This window comes from Drosophila eugracilis, unplaced genomic scaffold (genome assembly GCF_018153835.1).
Source record: "Drosophila eugracilis isolate 14026-0451.02 unplaced genomic scaffold, ASM1815383v1 contig_2154, whole genome shotgun sequence".
In the NCBI taxonomy this organism is placed as follows: Eukaryota; Metazoa; Arthropoda; class Insecta; order Diptera; family Drosophilidae; genus Drosophila; species Drosophila eugracilis.
In genome coordinates, this window is record NW_024573038.1 from 7,357,851 (window position 1) to 7,377,123 (window position 19,273).

General features: G+C 34.8%; 1 protein-coding gene across 1 annotated transcript; it reads left to right on the top strand.

Annotated features, from left to right (window-relative positions):
- The first annotated feature begins 14,195 nt into the window (after positions 1 to 14,195).
- On the top strand, positions 14,196 to 17,889 carry LOC108114579 (protein scylla). Its single transcript, XM_017225633.2, has 2 exons — positions 14,196 to 14,862; positions 15,563 to 17,889. The coding sequence occupies exons 1-2, from the start codon at positions 14,796 to 14,798 to the stop codon at positions 16,333 to 16,335; spliced, it is 840 nt and encodes a 279-aa protein (XP_017081122.1). The 5' UTR covers positions 14,196 to 14,795; the 3' UTR covers positions 16,336 to 17,889.
- The last annotated feature ends 1,384 nt before the right edge of the window (positions 17,890 to 19,273 follow it).

Here is a 19,273-nt window from a genome sequence, read left to right on the forward strand (position 1 = left end):
ACACCACGTATTCCTGCCCCTACATTGTACGTACTATATATTATAGATATCTCCCACTATGTATATGTATGTGTTTGCTCCATTGAATAAAACTTAATCAGCATTTAATTAAATGCACAGAGAACAAGGCAAGGAAAAGGGTGGTGGTGGTGGGGGCGGGTGGCTGGGTGGTAAAAAGCGATTTCGTTGATTATGTAAATCAATTGAGCAGCGAGATAAAAACGCTCGGTTTTTGTTTTTTTCATATTATTTCCTCCCGTTTCGCTTTTTGCTGATAAATCGAAATCGTTCTTTGGCATTATTTTCTGTTTTTCTTGTCTCGTTCTTGCCAACTGTTTTTTTTTTTGTTCTTTGCCAGCGGCTTTGACTGGTAACGGTTTTTATATAATCACTTTGTCAGCCGCTGTTTGCCTAGCATTTTATTTTATTTTATTCCATTTTATTTTCCCGATACACTCATTGTTTTTCCTGCATATGTGTGTGTGTAAAAGCGAAAATCATGACAGCGAGCCTCTTTTTATGCTCTTTCTGAAAGGGGGCTTAACGCTTTTGGTAAAAGGAATGGAAATCTTAAGGAAATTTTACTAATATTTAACAGATTAAGTGGAAGGAATGTTTAATTTCTAAGATTTAATGGGAATAAATATTAAAGTTATTTTCTACTTTTAATATTTAAAACTTCTACTAACAAAATTTAATTTTAGGGCATTTAAGCCTTCGTTCTTTCCGCAACTCTTTAGTTTTTTGTACTTATATAACAATAATGGAAACTAGAAAACTGCTTTGATTTGCAAAATTGAGACGGATAATATTATGCGCTCAGTGGAGTCCAGATAAATGCCCCTGCATATAACCAACAGATATATATATATACATATATATCCGAACATTTAGATTCAGTGCTCCATTGAGCAAATTGTCCAAAGGCTATAAAGGCTATATAGGGGTAGAATTTCCGACAATCCATGCAAATGAAACTGTTTAAATGGATCCACAAATGGACAGAAATGAATGCTTTTTTTGTATTATTGTTTACGAGTATCAAGTTGTCCAATGGGCCAATTATATAATGGCAATTATTCAGAAGTGTGGAGGCTCCACTGGCGTTTGCAATTTCAGACGAAGTATTAACTCAGATTTGTTTGTTTTCGTTTTTAATCGAATTGAGGCTAAGACAACATTGCAGTTCTAGAAAGTTCTTTAAGAAATAAATTAAAAAAACTAAATGAATATATAAATAATACAAAAATGGTCTTAACTTCTTAATTATCTTAATGTTAATATATAAATAAATGTATCATTAGTATTTTAGCTACCTAAAAGTAATGCTTAATAAAGTTCAGACATTGGTTTTACATTTTTAATTGCTTTTCTAAAATATAAAATAAGCACCCAGATTTTTTTTAATAACTTAATACTTAATACTTAACTTCCTTTAGATATTTATTTAGCTTATTATTATTAATTCCAGTTAAGCAAGTTATCACCCAACATAATCTGATGAAATCGTATTTCCCCTTTTCCGCATAGAAACCAAAAGTTGACTCAGCGTCGCATTTCAAGAACACATTTTTTTTATTATCTAAGACTTTTTCGGTTGGCAACAGCAAGAAAATTTTAAAAAAATTATTTGTTTATTTATTTAACAAGAAACATTAAATAAAATGTTTCTGTTTTGATTTCCTAATCAGCAATGAGTTGCTTGATTCCCATAATTAGACTAAGTTCAATGGTCCACTTTATATAAATTTTTTGAAATACCGAAAAAAGGCAAGTCACAGAGTGTGATACCAAGTTCAATCTTAATTTCTATTGCTTATTTCAAATATTTTCACACATACTTATCTCTCGAAATTGCTTGGCAAATTGATGTTCTGTTTACATTTAATAGACAACCAAAGAGAATGCACTTTTCTTCTAGAATTTTCACCTACCTAATTGCTATTTCTAGAAACATTTCTCGCTTGGAAACAGCAACTTAAGCTGACTCAACTTTAGATGTTCAATATAAAGGCTCCAAAGTTTCGGTTCTTACGTAAATGGTTTTCACCCTTGGGAGTATAACTTCCTCTCTTTATTATTTTGTGTTTTATTTTTGAGGAGCTTACGTGTCTTTCAACACGAAGCCATGATGAAATTATTAAAAGCCGGCGAGAGAGAGACATCGCGTCTGACTAATGCGAATTTGGTTGCCATGGGCCCCATTTCACTCGGAAACTTTGGACTGATGCAATCCACTCGCAATCTGACCATAAAGTTCTGTGACTGGTTTTCTGGGCCAGACATAAGATAGTACTACCACGATTTCAGTTTGATATTGAATATTAAGAGATACTTTTTACTAAAGATATTGAGTTGATAGGGAAAGTTCCGCTGAAATTTTAGTGATTCATAAAATGAAAATGTCAAATAAAATGTTGCTTAATATGAGTTGATATTTTGTTTGAGGAAAGTCTCTATATATGTAATATTATCTATTTAAAAACAAGGAAAATTCGTCATGTTTAGGTTTATTATTTTTGAGTCTTAAGATCTATTAACTTTTGTCTTGAAATACTTCTTTGCCATATATTAACATTCTATTTAAGTTTTAAAAAACCTTCAAAATCGAATTTAGGATGCCTAAACTGTGTAAAATCTAAAAAAAAAGGAGTAAAATTTAAAGTTAAAAAAACCTTTTCCCAATGCTAGAACTAGAATTGCAAATGAAATCTGAATCAGAGGCTCGACGTTTTGAATGACACACTTTCCGTGGGCGCAATCAGTTCTTATCGCTTTCCATCGAGTATCATGTTTACCCAATGATCTAATCAGCGACCCACAGAGCTTCTTTGTTTCCACCTAAAAAAAAGTTGCGAAAGAAGCAGACGCTTTGTCTACGCGATTCGGGACATGTTCATGGGTTTTCTTTGTAGTATTCGTAGTAGCTGCCTTGTGATTTCTGGGAAGGAAGGAAGGAAAGGTTGGAAAAACTGCAGAGGGCGGGTGAAAGGAACAGTGGAGCAGTGGAACCACGCCATTTCGGCGTATCTGAAGTGCAAAATGTTCGCGATAAAACACGCGACCTTGCCCAGTCACAACACAAAGAGCCATAAAACGATGGAGTAGAGTAGTCGCAGGGAGGGGCAAAGAAGTTAAGTTCTATATAGGAACGTGACGCATATTTTCCCTAGCACCGTTAAATATTGATTTAATATTCTTCAGATATATATATATATATATATATGGTTATACACAGCGTTGCCTTAAGTCACCTGTTACACAGCGGGGGAAAGAAAAATAGAACGAAAGTTAAAATATAGAAGATTCTTAGTAAAGTAATAAAGTTTATAAAAATCTAAAAATCTATCATAACTTTGATAAAAAAACCCTTATACTATATGCCTTTTCTTCTTATTTTTTTAAGATTAATATAGCAAAGGCAATCCCTAAGTTATAAATCTAGAAAAATCTGAAAAAAGTTACATTTAACCTGAAAAACTTTTCCATTTCAAATCAAATTAACTGAAATGAAATACCATTTTCACGGATGCCATAAGGTATTAAAAAATAGTCTTACTTTAACCGCAACTGTGACTCGTATTTACTCATATATATAGAAACAGAAAATCAGTCAGACGATTTGTCGTCGCTGAAAAAAGTTACCTGGTGGCTAGATAAGTTTGCTGGGGGGAGGAAGGTGGCTTTGAGGGGGCTCATTGGGTCAATAGTGGTTGCGAAAACTGTTGACTGATACTTAGACGGTCGCAAATTGCCTTGTTTTCGTTATCGCTATCGCTATCGTATTTAACATCTGGTAGACAAACAGGCGACAGAACGACCACTATTGAGAACCGATTCAAAGTTATAGGCTAACAAAGGTTGTAGAACCGGAATATATATTTCGAAATCGGTGTAATATAATGATCGTATTTCATCATTGGAAATTGGTATTCAATCTCAGAATTGAACTTTCTTTAACACTTTTAAACTGTTAAAGGTCCAAAACCAGTTTGGAAACTACTTTAGCCAACTATCCAGAATGACAACTGTGATTTAGGAGCAAAGAACTATTTATCTTTTAGTGGTCCCATCTGACTTGATCTAGAGAGAACCCATCTACTATTCTACCCAACCCAAAAAAAAAACTTTGTGATCGATGTCAAAACATGGTGACCTCAACGAGAGTCGAGTAACAGCGGGAGATTTGGGAAAAACCCAAGCATTAACTCATTGTGGAAAATTTGAGGATAATGTTGGGTCTAGTTTCAGGTATACCAAGCCATATAAAGGGCGAGAAAAACTAAAACCTGATGAGGTCCTCAAATCAGGTAGAGTTGATGGACAGGAGGAGTACTCTATACAGGGGCAGGGGGCAGGGCAGTCAGTCCGCACTTTGGCCTGATGAAATCATTTAGGGAAATCAAGAAATCTTTGAAAATGACTGCCAACTGCCGACTGCCGACTAGAACCATTTCCATTTCGTTACGGTCTGCATAAATTACGTCCATCAAAAGTTCGAACCGGGGTGACACTCGATACACTTGGTGTTTCTATTCTAGTTGTTGTTGTTATTGTTATTATGCTAAATCTATTCAAGTCTCAATTTTGTTTAATTGATTTAGTGCGACATGACCCGGGAAACGACGGATTGTTTTGCTCAGCTGAGCTGCGGTCTATTTTTAGTTATTCGACAATCCCGATTCCTGACCTCGTCGAAAGGCTGACTTCTTGAGCAGTCCTATGCACTGAAAGAAAGAATGTGTATCTAATATGATCTAAATTTGTAGTTTTTAAGCTTAAACTTAAACTAAAAATGTAAAAGTATTGCAATTTCAACTTTTATGTACTTTGATGATAAGCAAACTTTCCTTTTAGGATCAAAAACTCTTTTTTTAAGGGTTTTTAACTTTCGGAACTCTAGATTTCTGTGTTACTCTTATATAAATATTAAGATCAAGTTTTAAGAAAGTTAAAACTTGCATTTTTTAAACACTAATTTTCTTCCTGTATCTAGCTAAGGATACGTATTCGGTGTCGAGGACGAAAACAAAGATATAGCCGGCTCCTGACCTTCGTAGCACACGCAATTTTAGGGGTGATTAGCGCTCAGATGTTGGGCACATGGCACCCTACCCCTACTACCATTATTCCCACACCCATGCCCATTTCGATTCCTATAGCTATCGTTATAGCTATTCCCATACCCAGTCGAGAGTTGATTCCACAGCTAGGGCGGCTAGAGGAAGGGGAGGGAGAAGAGAAAAACAGAGGAGAGGACGAGAGGAAGGGGCTGGGCCAGAGTTGAGTGCTAAATTGATAAATTGCCTTGATTGGAAAGGAAGTTGTGAGTTGCTTGGGGTTGTATTGTTTTCCCTCGTTTTCCGTGCTCTCTGCTCGTTTTTACGGTGTCCATTTCCCGTAGAGCTCCAGCTGAGCAGAGGACTGAGCCCTGGACTGGCCATTAAAGAGTAGAAGTCGAGGGCCGCATTATCCGCATCCCTAATTGTGATAGGAGGAAGGGAGGTGAGGGGGTTATGCTAGCCCCTCGCTAGGGGTTATTAACCATCGTTATTCTCAATCTCTGTTTATAATCAACTTGAACTTGAAAGGTTACACGTCACACAGTCGTTTGTCTAGCATGATTCTATAATCCCATTTGTTGCTTCCAGTTTATAATTTCTTCTTATCTGTTTTAACTTTATTAATTCTTTACTTAGTTAATTCTTATTTATAAACCACTTGATATTAGTCACTTCTTTGCTATCAAAATCGATCATTCGAGCACTTTGTACGACTTACTTCTTTGTTGGGAGTTGCTTTTTAGTTCTTCCATAAAAACTGACACACTCATCGATATGCGATTTAATATTGGGTTAGTCATTTATTGTAAGATTGCAATTATTTGATAAGAAAAGAGTGTGGTCTTCATTTATAAGCTATAGTACCATAAATATTCCAAAATTATCATTTATGGTGAAAATGTTTACTATAAAAAAAACAAAAGAAACTTTTTTATAACTAACTTAAATCAACAGGTACTATAATTTAGATAATAAACTTTCAACTGTCAATAAACCTACACATTTAGATAGCGTTTTTAACATTTCAATACCTTTAGATACTTGTTTATCTGCTCAATAATCACAATGGAATGAAATGGTTTAACGATTTGCATAATGGCATGAGGGCGGGCGGTAATCAAATTCCCAGCTGGATCTTGACATTGTTGATGGAATCACCCATGGCACTCGGATTATATAAACTGCCGCTCTTTATCTCTCGCCCATTGTTGCAGGTCTCGCATGACAGGTGTGTCATAGTCATAGTCAGCATCTCCATGCCCCATTCCCCCATTCTGCAAACATCGTTCCATAGTACATCGCATGCAGCAACAACTTTGTGTATCAAATTTTTGCATAGTTTTTCCATGGAACTAATCCACGTTCATCAACCGAAAGAGGTGAAAATAGAGTGGGTATATGATGGCATGATATGATATGTGATGAGATGTTGGAAAAACACAAAAAAAAATAAGGTGGGCTCTTGGGGGTGGAGAATTGCCACCCAGAACACATGTATGTCCAGTAATTTCATCATTTCTACGTTTTCTCCAATTTCATGAAACTTTACGTAGTCATCTAAAAAAAAAATAACACAAAGTAAGTAAAACAAGAGAGAGAGAGAGACAGAGAGAGAGGTAATACAAAAAAATACAAAGAAAAGAAAAGAGGAGAAAAGAAAAAAGAACCCGTTGCCAAGCAGAAAATGAACTATTGATGGAAAAAAAAGCTGACGGCGAATGCAACAACACAAGCAAAAGACACAAAAGATACATGGCATGACTTTGTAGCAGATACAGATACAAAGGACAGGCCACCTTCTCTAACTGGAAATGGTTTAGGGATTTAGTTACAGCAAATGTTTGTGCTAAGGTTATTAATAATATGGAAAAATTAACAAAAGAGATTATAAAGTAGGTCTTTAAGCAAATATTTGTTACTACATTTAATACTACTTATTATACAAAATAAACTTAATGAGTTTGCTTTAAAAATATGAATTTAAACATCATAAAGTTGTTAATATATTATATACCTAAATTATATACCTATCTAAGGCCTTTAAACAACAAATATTTAGTTAAAAAATATAATTAAATATATTCTACTGTAAGATCTTATAACGTTTTCACAAATTAAGTAACAACGTTCCTTACTTACGGCATAAACATTCTAAAAATATTCTTAAAGCCATCAAAAGTCAGCTATCTTTAAGTTAAGGATTTAAGAAAAACATCTTTAAGATACAGCCTAGGCAATTACACCTGTGTAGGTGCATGTACGTGTTAGGTGCATCTGTGTGCAGAATAAAACAGATGATTGCCCATAAGCAAAACGAACAACAACAAAAGGCCGGCCGGGCTCCACAGAGCTCTCTCGCACTCGCACTCGCTCTCTCTCTCTAGCTCCTTCTTTCTCTTTCCTTTTTCGGGCCCCTCTCTTTTCTGCAGCAACAAAAAAATAAATAAATAAATAACCAGCTAAAAAATAAAAGAAGAGAAAGAACAACAACAAGCAAACGGCAACACAAACACTTACTGCACACAAACACATGTACACAGTGGGGCACAAATGGAAAAGAGATGAAAATGAAAATGAAACGTTGCCGTTGAGCAAGTTGATTCCAGTGGATTCAGCTCACTCAGTGAGTGAAAATCGGCAACTGCGCGCAACAGACGTGTGTGCAGGCAATAAGAAAAAGCAACAAAAAACAGCCACAAACAACAGCAACAACAATAACAGCTGAGGCAGCAACAAAACCTTAGGCATAATACATATACTTACTTACCTACGTACCTAGCTATATCTATATATATATGTATTTGTGTGTGCGACTATCTATCTAACTTGCCACATACATAGTTGCACAAAAACAGCGGTGGATAAATAAATAGGGTACAATGGGTTTATACAAGTGAAAGAGGGAAATATTAAGTTGAAATTTATCCCAATAAAAACCACATTTTTTTAAAACTCGCTGCACAACATGCTAAAAATAAATATGTATATTAAAGATGTCAATAATACCAGATAATAAGGTTCATTGATCTAAGAATTAGAACCTTTCTAAAAACAAAGATAACACAAACAGCAGAAAAAAAATCATAAAAAACAAGAATGCATTCAACAAGTTAGTCAGTTATTAAAACATGTTCAGAAATCAAAAACAAATAGCAACAAGAAATCAATAACAAATAGCCAAAAGTGGTTCTACATGTCAGCCAAAAAGTTAAATAACGATTAAAAGTATCTGTTATCAGACGTTCTACTTCTTTTTTTGGCACTTTCCTATCAAAATTCTAAATGCACCTACCTTATACATATTATTTTTTAAGGAAAGTGTTTTCAACCGATAGAAGTTTCTACTCATAAAGGTGAACCACCTTATGATATCCGTTGACCGATAATGGTTATTATTCAAGCCAAGCGTGTGATCGTAAAGCCTTTTTCACAACCTTAAAGTCAACGGAACCCATATAAAGTTTATTCAATTGATTGATTGCCGTGATTGCATTTAAAAGGGTAATAACTTTTGATTTTGAATTAGGCTACATGGTTTTTTACAAATTACAGTAATATGTAAAATATTTTTGTCACAAAAAAAACCTAAAAATCATATAAACATAACAAAAATGCACATAAAACTTACTATAATGTTTTTAAATCCCGAATACTAAGATTTTTCTTATTACAAAATAAATGTTTAATTTCAGGTTTTTGCTATTATTTTGGACCTCTTTGTTCTACTGCATATACGTATATCTATATGCTTAAATGTATGCATGCGCCTGTTTTGCTTGTGTGTGCGTGAGTTTTTGGGGGGCGCGTTGACTGCGCGAAACGAGTTGGAAAATCAAGATATACATATACATGCATACATACCTCCATACATTGCCTGTTTGTATGTATTTTACTGACTGCGCTTGGAGCAGCGTCGCGGCAGAGGCATCGGCTTCGGCAGCGAGCAGCGGCTGATTTTGTATACACAATGCAAATACACACACAGTTGCACATACGGCAAGAGAGTGTATGGGGCATGGCGGGGGACAGTGGGAGGCTCGACTCAGAAACATATGATGAGCGAAACAGCTGCAAACTCAGAAGCAGAGGAAAAACAGCGGAGAGGCAGTAAAATTACTGCAAGTTGGGGCCATAGAAAAAGAGATGGACAATGCAAGAGAGAGAGACCAGCAATAAAGGCAGAAATTCAACTAAATAGTATAGCTAACCATTAATTTATGTTACATTTTCGCTAAAACAAGCAACCAACTATAGTTTTTACATTTTGAAGCCAAAGAAATCCAATAGGAGAGCCTGTTCCAGTTATTTCACTTTGTTGCCGACCAGCTGAGAGAAAGAGAGAGTACCGTCTGCATCAGCTGTGAAAGAGAAAATGAGTAAAAGAGTATGGTAGCGGGGGTAGGAAAAAATATAGTTACTTTGTGAAAAAGTAACTCAAAGTAACTTAAGAGATAAAAAATAGTGAGTGAGTTTTTAATAAACAAACTTAAGAGAAATGGTTACATGAAAACTTCTCTTGAGTGATTTACAAAATAAAAAAAAGAGGGAATGTGATTTTCTTATTTTCCACTCAAAAAGTGAGCTAAGTGAAAAGATTTTCATGAAAAATTATTACAAAATACAGATTATTTAAATCAAGTAGGAAAAGTGGCAGCAAGAAGGAAAACCTCATTTTGCACATAAATAAATAATAAATAGGCGACTCGGACTCATTTGCATTTGCATAGTTACTTTTCGAGGCAGGAACAAAATAAAAAAAAATAATGAAAAATGAGAGAAAACTTTTTGGCCAGTTTTCCCGAGTTTTTCGCCCCAAGTTCGCTTTGCATAAATCAATTATGCATCTGTGGGACACTTTTGTCCGCAGACATCTCAATTCAATTGAAATCTAATTTGTGCTCTAATTTTAGGCATTTTATTTTCCCCGAAGACAAACTGCCAAATCATTTTCCTTTTGCCTTGCTGAAAATTGCCTTATGCCATCTCCCTTGCACTCGCACGTTCATTTGGTCACGTCGCCAGTGCATTGGAAACTCCGACCGCTAGGTGGCGCCAGACATGCCGTTTTTGTATCTGATTTTTGGTTTTCGTTGAGCAGGAAAAGATATTTTACTGTTAAATAGTTACATTTGGTAAATACAGTAATGATATTTGAATAATTTACATTTATCTCAATTGTAATGAAAAACTTCTGCTATTTATTCCCCTAAAATTAAGTTAACTTAAGCCTCTACCCCTTTTTTTCCCAACCTGTTGAAATAATCAGCATGTAGAAACTCTGAGCATTGCATATCCGTCCACTTCAGCGATAATTATCTGGCAAAAAAGCGAATGATTTTCTCTTTTCAATTGCAAATCGCTGTTATCGCTGTGGATCGATCAAACACCTTTATCAAATTAGCTTATCGCCATTTGTTTTCCATTTCCATTTGAGTGTCATAAATTACTTGCCAAATTCCTTGGCATTAACTTTGGCTGCCAGCCCGGAAATATATCTATGTATAATATATATACTATATATACTTATGAATCTACAGATTCAGAACAATGAACTTTACGAATTTGTGCTCGTCATAACTTTTTCTGCCTTTTTCTATAGATACTTTTTAGAGCATTTCACGAAAGTCGATCTCCCTGCGTTAGATAAATGGATAATTTGCTCAGCATATTATGATTTCTACTTGTATTTTTCACCTGCTCGCTTTCCTCTTTTTTTTTTATTGGGTTTTTCGGGGAAACATTTTGGCAGGGCCATCCCCTCAGAAAAAAAAAAGGCAAAAAGAAAACTCAACTTGTTCTTGATAATTTTCTTGGGTTCTGCACACGTTCAACGATTTTCCCCGCCACTCTCTTTTCTTATTTTTTTAATGAAAATTTATGCATACACATATGGGTGTGTGTGTGTGTGTGTGTGTGGTTGTCAGTGTGCCGGTGTGAAAATGTGTTGTGTTTAGTAAAACTAATTTAAATTTACAAATTGCCTTCGAGGGGGCCACAAGAGCGAAAGCCAAAGCGTAAACTTTGTGAAAATTGCTTTCCCGGAAAAGCGGAGAACACACCGAGGGAAAGTTCTCTATATGCACGATGGCTGCCATGTATCGCCCAAGTCACAAAGGAAACAGTTTGGGAAAGTGGATTTCAATCTCAAAGTTGATTGATTTACCTTGCGAAATTTTTCACATTTAAATTTTCCAACATTCAAGTCAGTTTATTGTTTATGAAACGAAATGAAAAATTTGCCAATTGAGTAATCGAAATTAGGTAAATAATTTTATTGAGTTGTTATTGGATAATAATTTGATTTTTATAAGAATTTCAGATTTAATAGAAATAAAAAGAAAAGTTATTGCAATTTTCGTAATTTATACAACTTTCGTATCCCTCTCAGTCAAGTTATAATCTTTTTAATCACAAAAAAAGTTAATAACTTAAAAACCCAAAGAGCCATCAGCTTTCTATTAGCCAAAAAATAAGCAAACACATGCCCTATGAGCCGATTTATGCCCGTATATATTTTGTGCGGGCAATAAATTTGGCTGATCATTAACCCCTGGCCGCCGTCTGTTGGCCAACCTGAATCACAGTTCTTTGTTGTTTTATTTTTAAGAGAGGCCCGTTTTGGGGCCCGTTTTCCAGGCCAACTTCTATGCCTGTTTCTAATCAAAAAGCCAGGGCCACGCCACCATTAGAGTTCGCATTTCAAAGATTGCGAAATTTCAAAGAGTTCTCAAGTTTATATCTGTGATAGCCGAAAATCAGAAATCAAAAATCAGTTGAGTTCAGTTCAGTTTTGCAATGTGCCAAAGAGTCAGAGGGGCCAAAAGTCAAACAAAAGAAGTTCTCGTTTCAATTCATTTATTATCTGACAAAACACATCTACATAAAGCTAATGTGGCACGAAAGATATCCCAAAGATACAGATACAAATACACATGCGTGCTTGCTTCATGGCAGCCAAGGCATTTCATTTCAATCTGAAAGAAATTTGATTTTATTTATTTGAGCCAGCATCAGAAAGAGAACTTGGTTTTCTGCTTTTTTTTGGAGGGATGTGGAGATTGAGGGGCTTTCATGAGATACATTTCAATCTTTCGTTTTCAATCTACGTGCAGCATTGCCAGCTTTGGTCAGCAAACAACAATGGCAAGCAAAAATAAATAAATATATATGTATATATAAAAGTAAAGAAGATGGCAGGAAAATGCATTCAATTGAAAGGAAAGGACACACAGCCAGGGATCATGATATGAATATGAAATTATCCCACACAATTTTCATTTGCTGATGAAATTTTTCTTCTTCGCTTTTCGGGGTCCATGAATATGAATTCATAAGAACAGGTCCTCAAGTAATCAGTTGTGCGAGTTTCATATCAAAGAGCGAGCATAAAATTGAAATTATGATGAAATTTGTCATTGAATCGGAAGAAAGTATTTATAGATTTAACGTGTTTTCTTGTGGGGAAAATCCAAGTTCCTGGAATATGATTTTATGACTTGGGAAAATTAGCATATTTTATAAGAAAACTGTTAAGAATACATGACATAGTTATGCATTTTGGAAAGGTATTTCATTATTTAATAAAACGTTTTGAAATGAAAAATTACTTATAAAAATGCTCAAAGATTTGATAAGTAAAATAAGGAAATATGTAAATATATATTATATTAAGAAAACACAATCAGGAAATCAATTTTGTGAAATAATACATATGGCAAAATGTGACAAGTTCAAGAAATTTATATTGCTTAAGATTAGGAAATAAATATTCAGGGAGAAAATATAATATAAATTATGGCTGGGCGTGCACTTTGTAAAACCTGTTTTTGGGATTTCACAAGATTGATATTTTATATTAGATTTTTTTTTATAAAACTACCCATTTAATAAAATTAAGTTTCTTTATTACCAGTCTGCAAAATACGGGTTATAATTAAATAGATATTTTTTTTAGAAATTTTGTATAAAAATAAAATATAAGAACCATAAAACAAGTTTATGAAGTTCAATAAATATGGGTTGAGTTTATTTTAAAGTGCGTTTTACCTAAAGAAAATGGGCTTGTTTTTCCATATAAATTTAGGTTTTTATGGAACTTATTTATTACTGATTTAGAAAGCATGATACTATTATCTTTATTGATTTCCATTTTTAAAGAACCCTTTTATAAAAAAATTTAATATTTTATGATATCGAACTCTATCATGTTTTTAGGAAAAATTTTAAAAATGGAAGTGAAATGCTTTAAAAATCCCCTGAAATGGAGGAACTTTAATTTGTATATCTTCTTATCTAAGTTTGTAAAATCAAATATCAAAAACAAGCACCTTGTCGAATTTTCAATTTGCTTAACAACCGAATTTTCACATCAACATCTATAAATTTAATTTTTTATTAAGTTTTCCTTGATTAGAAAGATTTTTCAATCTTAATTTATTTTTCATTTGTTGAAGTAAAATTTGCATTCGCTTGTTTCCGTAGTAAATGCGAGGAAATTCTGAAGATACATTCGTATCTTATATCTGGCTATCTCGTATCGTACGTTTTTTTTTTCGTTTTTTTTTTTATTTTGCGGCCTGGCAACAGCCGCTATTTGCAGCATGTTGCAACTTGCAACTGAGTTTTCGTTTTCGGAGTGGAAAATTTCAGCCTGCCCCTCTGCCGGCGTTGCTGCTGCTGCTGTTGCCACCGCCGTTGACGTCGGCAGCACAGTAATGCCGGGGTGGCTTATTCTCGTTTACATTACATTTTACTTATTTTGTTGTTGCTTTTTTTGATTCGTTTCGTTTCCTTGCGGGAGAACATTTCCATCATCATCCTTTACGTGGTTTTCTCCAATTCGGGTTTTTCTTTTCTTTTCCTCTTTTGCGAGTCACGTACGCCGTTTGCCTGCGCTCGCTTGCTCTCGCCCTCTCTCATTCTCTCGCTCTTTTGCCGGCCGGGTTGTAGGTGCGCATGAGCGAGAAGGCGCGAGACCTGCTGAGTGAAACAGCTGTTAAGTATTGTGTGAGCAAAAGAGTACGAGAAAGCAAGAGAGTGCTCGCTCTCAATAGCCGCAATGCTGTCGACGCCGACAGCGATGGCGGCAGCGGCCGGCCGTGGGGTATATAAAGCGGCGCGCCGGCAGAGAAACTCATAGTAGCTTCGAAAAAACACTGATAGACACAACAAGAAAATACAGTAAACAGCCAGAAAAGTAAATCAAATGAAGCAGCAGCAAAAACGTGCATAGCCAGACTTTTTCCACTGCTAAACAAATCCACATATTATACATATTTCAAAAATACAAAACTGTTTCACGAAGAATTCTATGCTACTGACGTTATATTTTTTAAACTACTAAAAAAAAAACAAAATAAAATTTAAAAATTAAATTTTGCCATCAAACAAATGCAACGGACCAACGCCATTTAAGTGATACAAACAAAACAAATAAAAGTTTAAACAACATAAGTGCTGTGATTTCCACTACAAAACAACAACAACAACCAACCAACCAACAACAAATGTTAATTTAAACTGCAACAACAAGATAAAGAAGAAGAAAAAGCAATCAGCAAGAAAACAAACAGCAAATTGTGATAACTTAAATAATCTTAAATTAATTAAATTGTAAAAGTGATATAAAAACCAGAAGGCAAATACACAAAAAGCCGTCGGAAAATTGCGAGCGAGCGAACGAACGAACGACTTTCGATTCGATTCGACTTTCCACACCACAAAAAAAAACCAATGAAAATGGATGTTATTCCTGTGCAAAGTATCTACGGTAGTGTGCGAGGATCAAACAAAACTAAAGGTAAGTTCAAGAAAATTCTGGAAGAAAGTAAGATATTTTTAGGGTTCTAGAAAGTTCAGAAAAAAGTGGAACAAATTTCTTTTGCGATTTCAAAAATAAACATCTGACAAAGTCAAAAATATATTTTTGAATATTTAATTCGTTCACCTTAACTTAAAAACCAAAAAAAACCACAACTGCTTTGCAAAGCTCCTTGAAATTTCATCAGCAATTAAGATTTTGTAATTTACATTTACACAAAAAAATGCATAAAAAATCAATTTGCCATTACAAAAGGAAAATGTCATAAAAAATTTAAAAACATGTTAAATTGTTCGTCACGTACGCAAATTGCAACAACAACAACAGCAGCAGCGGCAGCAACAGAAAAAAAATACACTCTGAAGCAGCAATAAAAAATGATTTTTCGTTTTCTTTTTGGGCTCTTGCCCTCTGTGTCTTTTTTGTATATTTTTTTCCACTTTGTTTCACGTTTGCGTGTTGCGCTTTCATCTTTGGTCCGCTGTTGCCAAGCGGCTGTTGCTCATTGTTTAGTTGTTTGTTTTTGGCTTCCGTTTTGCTTTTTCATTATCTGATTTAGTAATAGAATTTAGTCTTTAAAGGGGTTCACAGAGCCAGGAAATTTACAAAATCAAACAAAGTTTACATTTTAATCATCTTTACTAATCAAGATTTTCTTTTGATTTTACTTTACTTTTAGATTGGACCAGCACACTGACACCGCCCGTTACCGTCGAAGCGGCCGTGGCCGTTATGCCCAAAAAGTCCAAGACCATTGGGGGCAGCAATAGCAATAGCAATAGTAATGCCACAGCGACAGCTACCAGTATTAAGCACAAACAGCCGGCGGGCAGCAGCAACAATAATGTTGGCCAAAGTCAGAGCAAGAAGACAAAGCCCAGTGGCAGCTACAATAGCAACTACTATTATGCCGATGAGGAGGAGGGTGGCATCAACAGCAGTAATAGCAATAGCAACAACTATTATTCATTAAATTATGATATGAAGGCCGTTGATAATCTGTCGTTGCGTTTGCTCGATGAACTGAGGGCGGCCAAATCGCGTCATTTGACCTGTACGGAAGTGTCGCTACCCTGTGATCTCACGCCGAGCGTGGCCCGGGAAATAATCCGTGTGTCGGAGAAGGAGCCATGCGGCATTCGTGGCTGCACCATTTACATTGAATTCGAGGATGAGCCAAAGAATTCAAGGCGCATTGCCTCGATCAAAATCGATCCCGATACGGTGTCCACCTTTGAAGTATACTTGACCCTCAGGCAGGATCATCGCGGCTGGACGTCACTGTTGCCGCAATTCATGAAGAGTTTGGCCCGCACGATCACCATCAGTCCGGAGTATACGATCACCAAGAATAAGTTATATTCCGCCGATGGTTTGGGTGCACGTCGTAGCTATAGCTTCGGCAGCCATGCCCATAGCCCCAGTGCGGCAATTGCAACGCCCACAAATTAATAATGGTGATCCAGCAAGATCTGTCAGATTATATTGGTATATATAGTCTGCAAGAAACAAATTATAAAGAAAAAATAAAAAAACACCACCCCTGTGATGATCGAGAGCAGTAGTTTGTTGCAGTTGAAGAGCAACAACGAAGCAAGTATTCGAAGCCACCCCACCTACACCACATACAAACACACACACACAAACACACCTAAAACACACATACACATTAGGGTACGCCAACCACACTCTCATACTAATACTATATATTATATATGGGACCGTAAGGCCCGATTTTTGTAATTGTGACTCTCACCACCATTTTACTTAGATGCGTAGTGCTATAACAAATAACTAGAGTTTTAAGTTGTTTCTCCTTTTTCAAAAACTGCAAAAGCAAGAAAAACAAAAAAAGGCAAGAGAAGAGCGGAAGAAAAGTTTAAAGAAAAACAAATTACAAAAAAAAAAAAAAAAAAAAACTAAAAGAAAAACCAACATGAAATTCAAAGACGGCAGCCCCACGATTGATAACCAGAAAATCATATTTCTGGGGCCTTCGCTTTGGGGCTCGCCGGTCGACAACTCATGAATATGTGATACTGTTTAAGATGCTAAGAGTCTCTTGCCGGATAGACCAAAGTCCGGCAAAGGACGTTGATAAAAAATTACACATTACACAAACATAAACACACACATACACACACACACCCCATACAACACTTACACACAACAAAAGAACAGATTTTTTTAAAAATTGTATGCTATATAGTAATAAACAAACAAACAAACAAACAAACCAACAAAACAAACAAACTTGATCTTGGTAAATTTAAAATTTAACTTTAAAACTGAGAAGAGAGGCCTCTCGAAATGCGTCAGAGGAGGCGGCGAGGCGGAGGCAGTCGTAGGATGATGAACACACGCTCCAATTTTAGTTAGACGCAGCTTGCTGCAATAAAAATTTTTTAAATTATTAATTAATATTAATTAAAACCAACAAATTTTAGGATTTTAACAAATTTTTATATATTATTAAATGTATAGCGCGTACTACACAAAAAACAAAAAAAAAAAATCCACAACAAAAACATAAAAATGAGAATAAATTAAACATTAAAAGAAAAACAAAAACAAAAATCAAGCGTAAAATTTAAGGCAATGAATATCTCAGTAAATGTGAAAGCGTAAAAAATTTGTAAAATTTTTTTGTCTGTGTAAAACTCCCAAATGCGATATAAAAAAAAAAAACTTTAACATAAAAAACATAACTTAAATGTAGAGCAGCGAAAACAAAATCAATAAATCGTCAAATAAAATGTGAAAAAATTTAATTAAATGCAATGCGATATAATTTGTAAAAATTACAATTAACGTAAAGAGGAAAACTTAATGTTCTCACAAATACAAAAAACACACACCATCCACACACACACACACACACATATACACACGAAAGTATCTATTACCAGCAAAAAGTATCTATCAAAGCGAAAAGAAAAAACTATTTATTACAAAAACCAGAGAGAGAGAAAGAAAGAAATAAACAAGCAAAATACGAAAAAAATACATGTATTAATTTTTTATTATTAAAGAAATAAAAAACACAAAAACCAAGCAAACGCAAAAACAAAAATATATTGTATTTAATGTTAAGTTTTTTTATTGCGTAAAACAACAAAAATAATTGTGAGAAATTTGTAACCAAAACAAAACAAAAAACAAAAACATTTTGTGAAAAAAAAAAACCATACCACACATACAGAGCAAAAAACAAAGGCAAAAAAAAATTACGAAAAATAAAAGCATATAATTTTTCCTGCGCTAGCGGAAAATAATTGTGGAAAAAATTAAAACAAAACGGCTTTCTTTTCTGCCAACACTGTTGGCGTTCCCAACAGGGGCAGGGGCTTCATGGGGGGCTGGGCAGGGGCGGTTCAGCTTGTTGCGGGTGCAACTTTCTTTCAGCAGCCACCGAACCACTGAAATGCGGCAACGCCGCACAGTCCACACAACCCGTTATTGCCACGGCCATGGCAACGGCACTGAGAGAAATCGTCAAGTAGATGAATATTGTTATACAATGTTAGTTTGTGTTAAATACACTGAAAGAAATCAGCTCTATCTGTATCTAAGTTGATAAAAGAAGATATTTACGGCCCCTTTTTTGAGCAACAAAAGCAGGGATTCCGCAACCACAACAGCCCTTTGGATTTTTATTAATTTTCAGCTTAATATTTACGATTAAAGATGATTTGTCTTTAAAAAAAAATTATTAAAAAATTATATTAACATATTATACATATATTTAAATCATAAATATAAAAACTTTTTTTATACTAAACTAAGATTTTGTCTAAGAAGAAGATATCAAAAACTGATTTAGGGATCTAATGATGAAAATAAGTTCAATTCATTATTATTAAAAAAAATACAAATATAATAAAGTTTTAAAAATATTCCAGTCTGTATACAGATTTTATTTGACACATTTAGTTAAGAAATAAATAAAATAATATAATTTTCAAAATTGAAATTGAAATTGAATCTTTTTTTAAGTAATAAATAAAACCACAAACCATAAACTCTTTTAGGAAGTTGTAATACCAAAGGAAAGCATTTAAAGATTAAAACTAACAACCATTTAGTGCATTTAACTTTTAAGTTTATAGATCGGGTATCCAAGTTTTTTTTTTTTTTGAGTGCAACGCTGCAGTAGTTACACAAACGGCAACGGCAACAATCGGCAACTCGCGATCAGCAGGGGAAGACAATTGGGCAACCAGTTTGGGCTAGGCCCACAACTTGTTGTTGGGCCGCAATGGGTACTATGAACTTGGCTGAAAAGCGGCAACGCTTCAGTTGGCCAAAAAACAGGCTGAGGTTTAACAACAAAAAAGTGCATCAGGAGTAGGAAGATATTGCATGGCTTTAAGATGGTAAGAAAAGTTAT

Excerpts from the sequence above, each read along its gene's own strand:
- LOC108114579 (XM_017225633.2), top strand. The coding sequence starts at position 14,796 with ATGAAAATGGATGTTATTCCTGTGCAAAGTATCTACGGTAGTGTGCGA. Across the intron at positions 14,863-15,562 it reads AGGATCAAACAAAACTAAAG|ATTGGACCAGCACACTGACA; the intron begins GTAAGTTCAAGA and ends CTTTACTTTTAG.